The 13116-nt window shown below is 36.0% G+C and overlaps 5 protein-coding genes and 3 pseudogenes across 8 annotated transcripts, besides 1 other annotated feature; 5 read left to right on the plus strand and 3 right to left on the minus strand.

Moving 5' to 3' along the window:
* Nucleotides 1–5: 5 nt before the first annotated feature.
* On the minus strand, nucleotides 6–584 carry TVAGG3_0932260 (small GTPase mediated signal transduction; the record flags this gene model as incomplete). The annotated part of the gene is made up of 1 exon (XM_001309520.1): nucleotides 6–584. The coding sequence occupies one exon, from the start codon at nucleotides 582–584 to the stop codon at nucleotides 6–8; it is 579 nt and encodes a 192-aa protein (XP_001309521.1).
* A 33-nt stretch (nucleotides 585–617) lies between these two features.
* TVAGG3_0932270 (uncharacterized protein) lies at nucleotides 618–1349 on the minus strand (the record flags this gene model as incomplete). Its single annotated transcript, XM_001309521.1, has 1 exon — nucleotides 618–1349. One exon carries the CDS (start codon nucleotides 1347–1349, stop codon nucleotides 618–620), a length of 732 nt encoding a protein of 243 aa, XP_001309522.1.
* Nucleotides 1350–1822: 473 nt separating this feature from the next.
* Nucleotides 1823–3517, plus strand: TVAGG3_0932280 (protein of unknown function, DUF4106 family; the record flags this gene model as incomplete). The annotated part of the gene is made up of 1 exon (XM_051252637.1): nucleotides 1823–3517. The coding sequence occupies one exon, from the start codon at nucleotides 1823–1825 to the stop codon at nucleotides 3515–3517; it is 1695 nt and encodes a 564-aa protein (XP_051078211.1).
* Nucleotides 3518–4187: 670 nt separating this feature from the next.
* Nucleotides 4188–13116: part of a mobile genetic element that runs on past the window's edge.
* On the plus strand, nucleotides 5617–6563 carry TVAGG3_0932300 (annotated as a pseudogene). Its single transcript has one exon. A coding segment is annotated over exon 1 (947 nt).
* Nucleotides 8608–9440, plus strand: TVAGG3_0932310 (annotated as a pseudogene). Its single transcript has one exon. A coding segment is annotated over exon 1 (833 nt).
* On the minus strand, nucleotides 10306–10754 carry TVAGG3_0932320 (annotated as a pseudogene). The gene has a single exon. A coding segment is annotated over exon 1 (449 nt).
* On the plus strand, nucleotides 10972–11667 carry TVAGG3_0932330 (protein of unknown function, DUF4106 family; the record flags this gene model as incomplete). Its single annotated transcript, XM_051252638.1, has 1 exon — nucleotides 10972–11667. The coding sequence occupies one exon, from the start codon at nucleotides 10972–10974 to the stop codon at nucleotides 11665–11667; it is 696 nt and encodes a 231-aa protein (XP_051078212.1).
* TVAGG3_0932340 (uncharacterized protein) lies at nucleotides 12135–12335 on the plus strand (the record flags this gene model as incomplete). The annotated part of the gene is made up of 1 exon (XM_051252639.1): nucleotides 12135–12335. The coding sequence occupies one exon, from the start codon at nucleotides 12135–12137 to the stop codon at nucleotides 12333–12335; it is 201 nt and encodes a 66-aa protein (XP_051078213.1).

Below are 13116 nucleotides of genomic sequence, written 5' to 3' on the forward strand. Positions count from 1 at the left end.
TAAATTTAACAGCATCCGGATTTCTTATCTTTTTTAGACTTCTCTTTAGGATCACCAGCCAAGGCTACAGTTTCACTTTCTTGTATTGCTTCCTTATTTATTTGATCATTTGCAACGTCGTAGAATAATTCGTTGAAACCCTCCCCAGAAAGTGCAGAAATAAAGTATATGTGTTTATATTTTTCGGCCAAGCCTGATTTAATCGTGTCTGCATCTGGTACCTCAAGATCGCATTTATTAATTACGATAAATGGAACAGCTGTGTCAACTTGCTCTGCTATTTTGAGCCATTTTTCGATATTGTTTATCGAATCCTCATCATTTAAAGCAGCGCAAATTAAAATAATATCAGAGTCTCTTGTATATAAAGGAACAAGCGAATGATACTTTTCTTGTCCTGCTGTATCCCAAAGGGAGAGTTCTACCTTTTTTCCATCAACGTCTTCCATGCATTTTACATGTGATGAGCCAATTGTTGAGCTTAATTCTGCTTGAAAGCTACCTTTTACACGTCTGTTAATAATTGATGTTTTGCCAACACTTGCATCTCCAACGAATGAAATTTTTCTGTTTTTTGGTTGCATTTTTAATATTGTCACTTTTCCGATTAACAGAATTCAGATGCCCACGTCTAATTGAAAAATTGAATTACTTTGGAAAAAATTGAAAGCAAACGATATCCGAATAAAAAGTGTGTATCTCATATTAAATAATATCTCTTTAGGCAGGCGAGTGGGGCTTCCAGGCGCGTTGCGCCCTCTAGCCCCGAAGATGTTTAGTATAAATGAAGTTTTTATTCGGAAAATTGTTAGTCTTCTGGTGTGAATTCGGAGGACTCTTCTTGGATAGAGTCTTGTATTTCCTCCTCCTCTTCTTCCTCCTCCGAACTCGTCAACGTATTCATCTTCGTCATATCCGTAACTAAAGACTTGGAATTCGGCAATTCTCGTGTCGAATGACCGTTGGATGTAACGAGGAAGATTTTGACGAACTTGGTATAAAGTTCTCAACATTATAAGCTTAGTAAATGTTGGAAAATACTGAACTAAGACATCGCTAAGCTCAATTGGACTTGGAATTGTCTTAGTAAGTTCAATTGAACTAGTAATTGCTTTGTTCAGAACTTCACAGAACTGAGTATTGTATGTAGCGTCTGGTTGTGTGTTTTCTTCGGCGTCTTTGAGATATTTAGAGCAAATTTGTTGAAGAATTTCTCTTAATTCGCTGTTAGATTTTTTGGTGGTTATTCTAACCGCTGTGCCAGTTCTTGGAGGTTGTGGGGCTTTGGCTTTGTTTAGCGGTTGAGAATTGTTAATGTTTGAATTGTGGTTAACAGCGTTGGCTTCCATTAGATAAAAATGAACTGACCAAAAAAGACATATATTTAAATATTTGAGATGAACCGTTTTCGTCAACGGTAACCCCCTCTATTTTTTTATTTTATTTAATAGTTACCGTTGGAAAAAACGGTTTATCTCAAATATTGAATGAACTATAAACGTTTTTTGTTTTCTATATATACTTTTTTGTCCAACGGTAAAACTTTTCACACAACGGTTTTTGAGAGTCGTCGCTGTTGACTTTTTTGTAGAGCACTCAAAATAGTATAACTTTGTCCGGACAAGTAAGGGTCTATCGTCGCTACAGGAAAAGTTACAGGCGTTCCAAGGAAGTATACTTTGAGAAGCCTTTTTCCCCTTATAGAATGAGATAGGACGGTTATTTTACAAAACTGACAACACTTTGACCGAGTAGTTTTTTGTGCTGAACAAAAAGTGTCATATAAACATCTGTCAAAAACCGCTTTTTAACTTCACTTAAAATGCCACGTAAGCTACGTAAGAATATACGTAAGAGGAAGGGAGCATTGAAACATCCAATAGTAAAACTGACACCACAACAACAGTTGCAACAACAAATGATGAATGACCCCACTATGTTGCAACAAATGTCAAGCAACCCTATGCTTTTAAACCGAGTTATTGGTGCACAGAGTGGAGGTTTAAGAGCGGCACTTTTAGCGAAAATAGCAGGCTATGGTGGAGCTGCAGACGGAACAGCTTATAACCCTCAAAGTCAAATGAATTTGAGTTCACTCAAAAATCAAATAACAGATGTCAAAAAGTCAAACATAGACATACAGAAACAAATAAGTGAAAACGAAAAGAAACTAGAATATGACAGACAGACAAAGAAACTAAATGAGTTAAACGTAGAGAAAAAGAAGAAAGAAGAACAACTGAAAGAACTAAGTACAGAGGAATATGCGAAAAAAGTGTCAGAAAAAGCAGCAGAAGTAGCAAAAATGGAACAAGATGTTATAAATTTGAAAAACCATACTACTCAATATAAAGTACTGAAAGATGAAGAAATAAAACAAAAAGCCATGAAGACATATATGGAAAGCGATGAGTATAAAAAAGAAGTTGAAGCAAATGTAAAGGCAGAAAAACTTTTACAGTTGCAAAACCAAACCGTACAGTATGAAAACTTAGCACAAGAAAGTAAAAATAACGACGCAGCCATGCAAAAGGCAATGAAAAGTGCAGATATTATAAAAGCTAACAATGACTGGTTAGATGCCCAAGCCAACGCTAAAGCAGCCCAACTTATAGGGTCAATAAGGACAAAAATACAAGCGGATGAAGACAGTTCAAATGAAGCTTTAATGAATGCTGACTTTAAGAATGCCTTCGAAGCTCTTCATAGTAAGGTGAAACTAGTGAACGACTTCTCATCTGGAAAGAAACTGAAGTCTGAAGGTTTCGACAAAGAGTTAAGAGAAGTAGCACAAAATATGACGAAAATAACAGATGCAGCAACGAGACAGGCAGTTCAAAGTGCCTATGACGCCGTTAGAGCAGCTGTTGTGGAAAGTCAAGAAAAAGAGTTACAACAGACCAAAACAGACCTAGTAAATGCTTTCTTAAGAATGAAAAGTCAGGTAGGACATTATGCTGCAGATGGAACATATGGGCCAGCTGGTGGAACTTATATACCACCAAACCCTCCAAGAGAAGCACCTGCACCAGGACTACCTAAAACATTTACATCATCACATGGACACAGACACAGGCATGCACCACAACAACAACCAACACAACAACTAACAGTTCAAAATCCAGCACCACAACAACAACCAACAGTTCAAAATCCAGCACAGCAACCAACAGTTCAAAATCCAGCACAACAACCACCGCCACAACCAGCACAACAACCAACAGTTCAAAATCCAGCACAACAACCACCTCCACAACCAGCACAGCAACCAACAGTTCAAAACCCTGCACAACAACAACCACAAACAGAGCAAGGACATAAAAGAAGTAGAGAAAAAGGAAACCAAGAATTCTCAAAAATGCTTAAGGAAGATTATGGTTACCCAGATACTCTTGACTTTAGTGACAGATATAAAGAAGCTATTAGAAAGTTCAAGGAAGGAAATACTGACCCGAACCTATTTAGCTTTATGGTTCAGCATCAAATCGGATATAATCTCAAACCTGGAAAATACTAGCTCGCAAAGGGATATGATTTAATAGCATATCATCCAAATGACATGAATGAATTTACTCCGAGATATTTGATGTCAGAGCTAAATGATAATTCAACTCTCTTCATGAAACGCGTAAAAAATAGAGACGGAACGAAAGAAGAAAGGTTTATGAGTCCGGATGACTTAGATAGGGAACTTGTTAAAAACGGTCTCGGAATATATGAAATGCCACCAGATGAGGTACAAGAAACTCCACAGGAAGAAGTTCAGATACAACCAGACATGGAAGAAATAGTTCAGCAACAACAGCTAGAAGAGCCTGAAGGAAACGAACAAGTCCCTCCTTTGGAAACTAACTTCACAGAACTAGATGAAGATTTGGAACAGCCGAACAATCTTGACCCTCAACAAGAGTATGAGGAGAATATGGAATCTTTCCAAGAGTCTAAGAAAAATTCGGCTGACATAGTAGAAGGATATCGAAAAATGTTCACCGACATACAAAAGACTCCAACATCAGATGAAAATATTCAGCATAGAATGGAAGTACTGAAAGAAAATGTACGCAAATACAATAATCCTTTTTACTTACGACCATATAACGTTTCAATCTTTGGCTGAACTCGGTGAAAATAAAAGGTTAAATTTCAACAAAACATATAGAAATGAAACATTGTTTAAAGTTCATTCAGAACCTAACCAATATGGAAACAAACCTACTTTTTTCTGCAGACTATGGAACTACAATGAGATGGGGTCATAAAGCTAATCCGGATAGGTGGTTCATAAACTTACAACCTCAATTCCAAGAAGTTGTAGACGCAATGGAAGTGAATGGTGAACCAGATATAACGGGTATTTTCAGCGCGGCTTTAATGCCATTGAAAGATATGAAAGATGCAGATATTTTGGACCAGTATGAAATGAACATGGCTGAGGGAAATATAACACCTGACGTTCTAGAACATTTATCTCAAAGAACTACACAGAACCATAGAGATGGTATATTTGGTGAGGAGTTTAGAAAGAGAGTTAGGGAGAGAGAAGGAAGAGAACCTATTGTACATGACCTTGCAAACGAAAGTTTGCAAAATGTCATAAAAACTTACTTTGCAGACAATAAATGAGAAGGGATGAATATTTAAGAAAACTCAAATGGACAGTACCAAATGAAATGTTAGTATTGAAAAACATGTTCCATGACAAAATAAAACCAACTACAGAAATAAATGACGCAAGACTGAAACGTTGGGTAAAAGCTTTCCCATTCACAAAAGATATTATTGGTTACATGGAAAGAAAACCAGAATGGCTACAAAAACATATATTTGGAAACGAGCTTATTCCATATGGACAAGCTCTGTTTGAAGAGCTTGAACCGGAAACTCAGGAAAGAGTCATGCAAACATTAAGCGAAGACTCAAATACAAACTATGACAAAATTTTCTAGGATATAGGTTACCTGAGATGGGCGACCAGAGCCCAAAGGCAAAAAGGACATGGGAAATTTACAACATACTAGGTGAACATGAGGCAAAGATGCTACAACTTGAAGCAGAGGGCAAGTTACCAAAAGCGACACCAAAGAAGAAGAGAAGAGTAGAACAAAGTGAAAGTAGTGAAGAAGTAACTTCATCTAGTGAAAGTAGTGGCAATGAAGGAAAAAGAAGAGTTAAAGATTCAGTTAAAAACTCAGTCAGGAAGAAAGTAAAGCTTGGTCCGAGTGGGTTCTATTATGACATATAAATCCAACTATTCTATATTTTTACCCATATGAAATGTACGCCGCTCAGAATATAACGCCAACAGTTTTGGATGCCATGAACGGAAATGTTTCCGAATGGTATAACGAATGCGACAATGCCATTAGAAGGTCAGAAATAGTTCCTGGAACTTACGAATATACAACTGCTGTTTCTTATGGAAACGTAGGTGAGTTTGGAGAAGGCTCTTCAACAACAGTAGATATTGCTTGCGACAGGTTTCACATCATTTCTATTGACAACTCATTCTTATACGTGGAACAAGACATTGAAATAAAACCTTCTGCCAAGTTGTCTGACAAGAAAGGTTGCAATGGAATTTTCTATGTCGGATACCAATATGCTCCAGAAGTTTTTATGGATATAAGATATATTCTAACTCTGACTTAGTTCAAACAGTAACATGGGCAAACTATGAATGGTTCGCTTTGAGAAACTCAGTACAACCACAAGCTAGAGAACAAACAGACCAGTATGCAACTATTGAGAAAATAAGAAGACTTGACCTACTATTCCAGGAGTTTATGTTAACCTTTCTGACAAACTGCAGCAGCAGTAACCAAAGTAAAACTGAAACTTAGAGTTCCTTTGTCATCTTTCCTCATCTTCAGGTTTTTAAGATACTTGCCAAACTGGGCAGGAAAAATTTCTATCGAACTTACTCCAAGCAAAAATAACTTAGTCATTGCACCAACACAAGACCCATTCACTATTACAGACGTAAAGGGAAAAATCAAACGTCATTCGCCGAATTTTGCAAAGACAAAGTTGACTTAGACTTTGGTTTCTCAAACTTCAACAATGAAGTAAACTATTATTTCAATGCTGCTGGAACTGCTTGGGACACAGTTAAGTTTACATGCGAAAAGTTTGAATGCAAGAGAATAGAAAGCAGACTTGCAGTCTATATGTTGGACCCAGATATTTCAAATGCTTTAGCTGCCAAATATATTGCAGTTCCACTTATGTTCCCTATACACCAAATATCTGTCAAAGACTTTGCAGTGAAGTTGGAAACCAAAATCCAGGAGCCGAAGGTGCAAGAACAGATATTGCTTTAACAACTGCAATGAAACATGCAGATACTATGTTTGTACTGTTCAGACGAACTATAAATGACTATTCTTGTTTCTACAACCCTGGTATTAAATATCATATAAACATAGATGGCAAATATTATCCAAGAGAAGAATATTCTACAGTTGAGGATATGAGGTCATACAACTTGACATTAGATGCTATGAACTTTAACAACAACTTCACAACAACTATTAACCTGAAATGCAAAGTTCTATTATGCCAAATGTGAAAGTATGGACTCATACAGGAGGTCAAAAAACTCAATATACAAATGGAGACCGTTCAAACTTTTGGCTTGGCATTCCATTTGCTGACTCAGAAGACTTATGGGTGGTATTTCAACTGTTGGTACAGTTCAAATACAATATACTGTGACAGAGGCGGTCCAGATGAATTGAGAGCAAAAGAAGTTTACAAAACCAATAGCACTTTTCACGGAAGATGCTCTTTTGAAGATTCGTTCGATGAAACCTGCTGGGGCTCCTCAGATTGCATAACGACAGCTTCCATCGAGCAGATTTTGGCAGCAGGTCAGTAAGTTGTTCTTTGAACTGACTTCTCTCCGTCAAATATTGACAGTACGCCAGTTTTGACATAATATTGTATTATAAACTTTCCTTTAGTAATATCTGTAAGTTTGAAGTTATATTTTTGTCTGCTTCAAGAACTTTCACCATTTCAGTTATACCAACTTTCTTTGCTTTATGAAAATATTTAGGTTCAGCAAAGACTGCTATTCTATAACATTTTCCATTGTTTGTGTAAAGAACTATTCTGTCAATGTATTGTATTGTTTGTGAGTATAAACTTTGTTCTGCTTCAATTCAATAAGATATCTGAATACGTCCATCTTTTATTCTAAGTAAAATGTCATTTCCGAAAAATAGAAGAGTAAGTGTTTCAAAAGGTTAATGGCGGTGGTAGATGTGAAGTTAAATTCACCAACTCAAACAAAACAGTCAAAGTGTTGTTGTCAATGTCAAAGACAGAGATGTGAAGTGGGGAAACCATACGAAGACGAAGATGGTATAACAATTGTTCCTGTAAAAGAACCAACATATCCTGAAGTTAACAGAGACTTAAGTTCTGTTGCAGATATTCGAAACGACTACCAACAACTGAAAGACAAACTTCAAACTCAGGAGAAGATTTGTCAAGCTTTAATATAATGTTAAACTTGTCGAACACAACCCTGTAAAGTGAACTCATATGTCATTGCACCTCATGAAGTTTTGAAAAGAACTATTGAAACTTTTGACAGAGGCAGACGATATAAACATCAAAGAAATAGAACCCGACATTGGTTGCTGTGGTGTTTCATATAATGTCATTGACAAGATATACGTTATAAAGGAGGGTGAAACGTTGAACTTAAAATATAGTTTCCCAGACGTTATAAAAATATTTGACGACCACAACATTTCATTAAAATTTATTTGCTAAGTAAATGGCAGAAGACATAATGGTTTATACTATTACGACTAAAAACCTGAGTCATATAATTCTATAACAACAAACTTACAAAGTCCTCAAGGACGATATTGTAAAACTAACCTTAAACACAATGACGACTAAAGCCTGTTTTGCTCTTTTGACACAGAAGACTTATTGTTGTGAATGGTAAAAAATACTCCTTTGAAGATACTTACTCAGATATACCACCAACAGGTTTGTTGACTTATTTAATACTTTAAGTACGGTTGTAACATGTGCTGCAACTAGAGCAGGTTTCATTATGTTTGGATGTCCGACTGAGTTTACTATAACGATATGAGCTATAATACAAAACTTATTCTGGTTTTACTACCAACAGTTTCCTATAACAGGAAAAGGTGTCATACAAGGAATGTCTATTCCATTGACATTAAGCACACCAATCTTATATATTGTTTCAAACTTAGGTTCAAAGTGTTATTCGAATGTCGACAGAAACTATTATGACCAAAAGATACTTATGCGTATAAACAATACTTTCTCTGCTGGTTTGCCTATTGTTCATTCGAATGCAGAATTTTCAACCTTAGTGAACTCAAACACTTTGGCAAGTATAACGTTGACATTAGTTGACGCAAACTTTGTTCCTGTAAAACTTTTATGTCCTATGTATTTGTCAATGACGGCAGAAAGTTTCGAATTGGAAGATGCAACTGTGAAAGTATTGTATTACAAGAACAACTTCAACAACAAATAGCTCAAGAACAACAAATGCAACAAATGGAACAACAAAGTCAAGAATAAAAAATAATATTTTTTTTATTTTTATAAAAAATGTACAGAATAGATGTTTCAGATTTTTATGACTTCCAAGCATTCAGAAATATGTGTCCATTTAGAGACTATAACAAAGCAGTCGAGAATTTGAAACGTTTAGTCATTTATGTTGACTCTGCCCCAGAATGTTATGTCATGAAAGAATGGATGTTGTCTTTAACAAACCAAGAGCAACAATAGTGTCTGAACAAGAATGTAGACAGAAACTTAAGAAAAATAAAAGTTGTACAAGTTGGAATGAAGATGTTAGATGCTTGGGATATCTTATTGTCAAAGTTAGAAGATTTTTCAGTTCGAGGTATAAAGTTCTATACACCTTCTCCAAACTTCTATTCTATCTTCACTGGATATAAATACGAACAAGTAGAATGGAAACACAGTATTATAGAAGCTTGGTTAGACCATGTCAAAGAAATTATATGCAATGGAAACGAAAGAGTTTATGAGTATATCTTATGTTGGTTTGCAAATATCTTACAACATCCAAGTGCTAAAAATGAAACTGCTCTCATTATAATTGGAAAACAAGGAACTGGTAAGAATACTTTCTTTACAGATATTTTGTGCAAACTATTAGAGGGTTATTCGAATCCGAATATGACAAACTTAGAAAACATCTGTGGCAAGTTTAACTCCTCAATAGAGAATATGAAACTTATAGTTTGCAATGAACTTCAAAGTATAGATACAACAAAAAGTTTTGAACTCAGATGCTTTGAAGAGTCTTATAACAGACAAAGTTGGAGTTGTTGAAAGAAAGTATAAAGACCAAAGAGTTTGTGAAAATGTTGCAAACTTCATTATGGTTTCAAACAATGCTGTTCCGATGAAGTTAGAAAGTTCTGACAGAAGATATGTAGTTGTCAGAACGTCAGAAGCTCATATGCAAATACAGAATATTTTGACGCTTTGTCAGAATGTTTGACATCTGACTTTTACAACCACTTGTTCTCATATTTCATGACATTAGATATTCTAAGTTCAATCCAAGACAAATTCCACATACCGAAGAGAGACAAACATTGTTAGAAGCAAACAAGAGTGTATATGAACTGTTCATAGAAGAAAGGCGACTTTGTGTCATTAGATGAAAGGTCATTGTACGATTCGTATAAACAATATTGTCAAGAATATGGTTATATGCAGCTTCTAAACGAACATTCTTGGCAAATGTCAAAAGTCTTTTAGATGTTCAGAATGGTGTATATACAAAGAAAATTTTTTCTGAGTAAATTTAAAAAAATATTTTTTATCCGATAGAAAAGATGACGAAATATATTCAGTAAACAAGTACATGTCAGGACTTAAAGAAGAACTAGACCCATTCACATATTGAATGTTTACTTCTACCATTTTGAAAAGTCTTCATTCAGCAAAGTTTGGAACATCGAACCAGTTAAGTTTGCTATTGTGACTAAAAATGGTGCGAAATTTGAAGACTAGACATAGAAGGTTTGTTAACAGTCAAAGAAATTTTGACAGAAGGTTCTCAAACCTTAAAGAAGGCAAAGCATACAAACTTGTTATACCTTATGAACCAAAGAAGACAGACGACTATGAATATTATGAGTCTAAAGTTGTAGAAGTTCAAGGTAAATTGGGTAAAAATATTTTAGAGTCTAAGCCAGTGTTTACTCCTAAAAGGAAGAGAACATTGACATGACCCAGAAATGTTCTAAAAATAAAATTTTATTTTTACATGTCAAATTTCTTTTTCTCTGGAACTGGTTCAGGTTCTTTCTTCTCTTCTACTTTTTTCTCTTTCTTTTCTTTCTTCTTCTTCTCTGGTGGAGTTATGTCAAATTTCTCCGAACCATATTTCTGTAAAAGTTCTTTGTCCTTTAATAGCTCATCTATTCTGTTTTCTATTTCATCTTTCAAGAACACACGCATGTGTCTTTTTTGCATTCTAAGAACTTTGTTGGACTTCATCTTTCCAATCGGCGTCATCTCTGTCAACAAGTCTGTCAATGACAAATTTAAGACTGCTCTTTGTAATGTTTATGGTTCTTGTCATTATATCCCAGAAACAGAACTTTAGAACAAATTCACCTTCTTTTCTACACTATGTAAGTTTTATGTCGACAGATGTTTTGCTGTCGAAAAGTTTTGTCTCGAATATAGATAGCGAAATCGCTAGACATTTTCTAAAAGATAAAAATTTTAATTTTTCTAAAAAATATGTTAGAAAAAAAGTTTGCTGACATTGACAAGAAATTTGAGAATGTTTTAAACAAGAACAAGAGAAAGTTAGAAAATGCTCAGATAAAGCCTATACATGAAAAGTTCTTATTTGCTCAGAATGGTATAACAGGTCTAATTGCACCACCTGGGTCGGGTAAGACTTTCACTTATCTTAAAATGGCTGCACAACAACAAGAACTAGATGAGAAGAACCCATTCTATGAGTTAGTAGTCATTTGTAGTACTTCGGGTCAATTTGACCAAACCGTCAATTCGTTCAAAGATATTATAAAGAAGTCTAAGTTAGTATGTATAAAGGATACTGAGTTGTTAGATTGGATAAAGAAGTACCAAAGAAGAGTTTTGAAGTATAATGCTATAAATGAGTATATAAATTCGAAGTTTAAAGACCCAAATGAGGAAATGCAGAGAATATTAGAGAAGAAACACTTCAGAAACAAACAGAAAGAGATAGAATACATTTCGAAGAAATTGCAATCTTACGATTGGAAGACTTACCCTCATAGATGTCTTCTTATCTTAGATGATTTCGCCTCTCATCCTTTGTTAAAGAACAGAGAACAAGATATGTGTCGAATTCTTAAGAAGCTCAGACACTTTAACATCTCAGTTGTCATTTGTGTACAGACAGCAAAGAGTTTAAGTAAGGATGTTAAAAGAATACTTACTGACATAATACTTTTCCCCGGATTGTCCGAAGACGATTTCATGGAACTTATGAAAGAGTCCATGGCAGGTAAGTTTGACAGACATGAACTATGGGAGAAGTACAAAGTCATACAAGACCCTCATACTTCTTTCAGAATTCATATCTACGCAAACAAAGTTCAAATTGTAAAAAGTCAAGCTTGAAAAATGTAAGTGTTTAGTCTTAGTAAGGATATCTCTTCGCGAAGCAAATACCATTGCTGAATTTTATGTACGTGAAGAGAAGTACAATGAATTCAATTACGAGTACAATTGCAATGACAACTAAGGCAACTATTTTTGTCTTTTGCCAGCAAGAGTACTTCTTCTCTTCCAATGGTTCGGCAGAACTATACTCACTCATGAGAAATGCCAAAACGGTTTAATAGAAAAAGTGTCATTTTTTTCATGTCCGAAGACTCGAAGGTGCAACACTTCCAAAATACCGACGAACTCAGAAGAGCAGCATGGCAGTATGTTCTTGACAACTTCTTTGAGTTCTCCAGGTACACCTTGGAAAATGCTGAAGAACTCCGACACAGAGAATTTGGAGAAATTGCACTCCAATACTATCTTGACAAACAAAGGGTAAATTAAGACTAAAAACTTAACGTTTAAAAAGTGACATTTTTATGAGCTCCGAGTCACCGAGAAAACTTGGTCAGATGTTAGCAGCTTACTTCCCTGAGGAGGATGGAAGCGTTACATACATCAGGTTCAAAAACAACGAACCTGGAATTGCGTACCAAATTCGCAATTACATGACCATGGAAGAGTACGAAAGGTTTCTACAAGAGAAACCAGCTCTAAACAACTCAGAAAAGAAAGAGTAAAAAGTTTAATTCGTAATTGTTTATTTTTTTACTTGTAAGGGCAAGCTGCAGGTATGAAGTCGACTATCTCCGTCTTTGTTTTGACGAGCTGGACGGCTCTTGCGAGTACGTCTGTTTTGCGGTCTCCAGCTGGTGTCTGACCTTCGTAATTGCGCATGTTCTTGAGAGCTCCAACTGTAAATGGTTGTAGGATGAAGAGTCTCTCAGACTGCTTGAGGTAGTCTTCACGGTCACGAACCGAATCTGTGGTACGAGTCGAATCAGTCGATTTGAGGGAAGAGACTGAAAGCCTGTCGTCTTCCATTGGAGCTGTAGCATACTTTGCGTAAGCGGTTCAGACCTTCTTCGAAGTCTTGGTCTCTCTTCGATTGAGATTGGAATTGGAATTGCTGGGGTGGAGCTTGCTGGAACAACCAAGGGTTGGGGAAGTAAGGCATGGCTGAGGAGGTAGTTCGGGAAGCCTTGTGGTGGGTAGTAACCTTGAGGTGGAAATTGGTAGTAATTCGGAGGTACTTGCTGGAACTGAGGTTGCTGAGGAGACTGTTGTGGTTCTGCAGCTTTCGGTTCTTCTGGCTTTGAAGGCATTCAGGAAGAGGAACGTCAGTCATCCGTTTGTGTCCTGTCGGAAGGAAAAATTTTTTCTGAAGTTCGACCAAAAAGTTCTCAATTTTCGAAAATTTGAATGGTTTACGGACGGACAACTGGAAAGTTCTTCCTGTCGTCGGGAAAATTTTTCCCTTTGTCGGGAAAATATTTTCCTGTCGGATGGAAGAACTTGGAA

The sequence above is a fragment of the Trichomonas vaginalis genome, chromosome I, assembly GCF_026262505.1.
Source record: "Trichomonas vaginalis G3 chromosome I, whole genome shotgun sequence".
Lineage (NCBI taxonomy): Eukaryota > Parabasalia > Trichomonadida > Trichomonadidae > Trichomonas > Trichomonas vaginalis.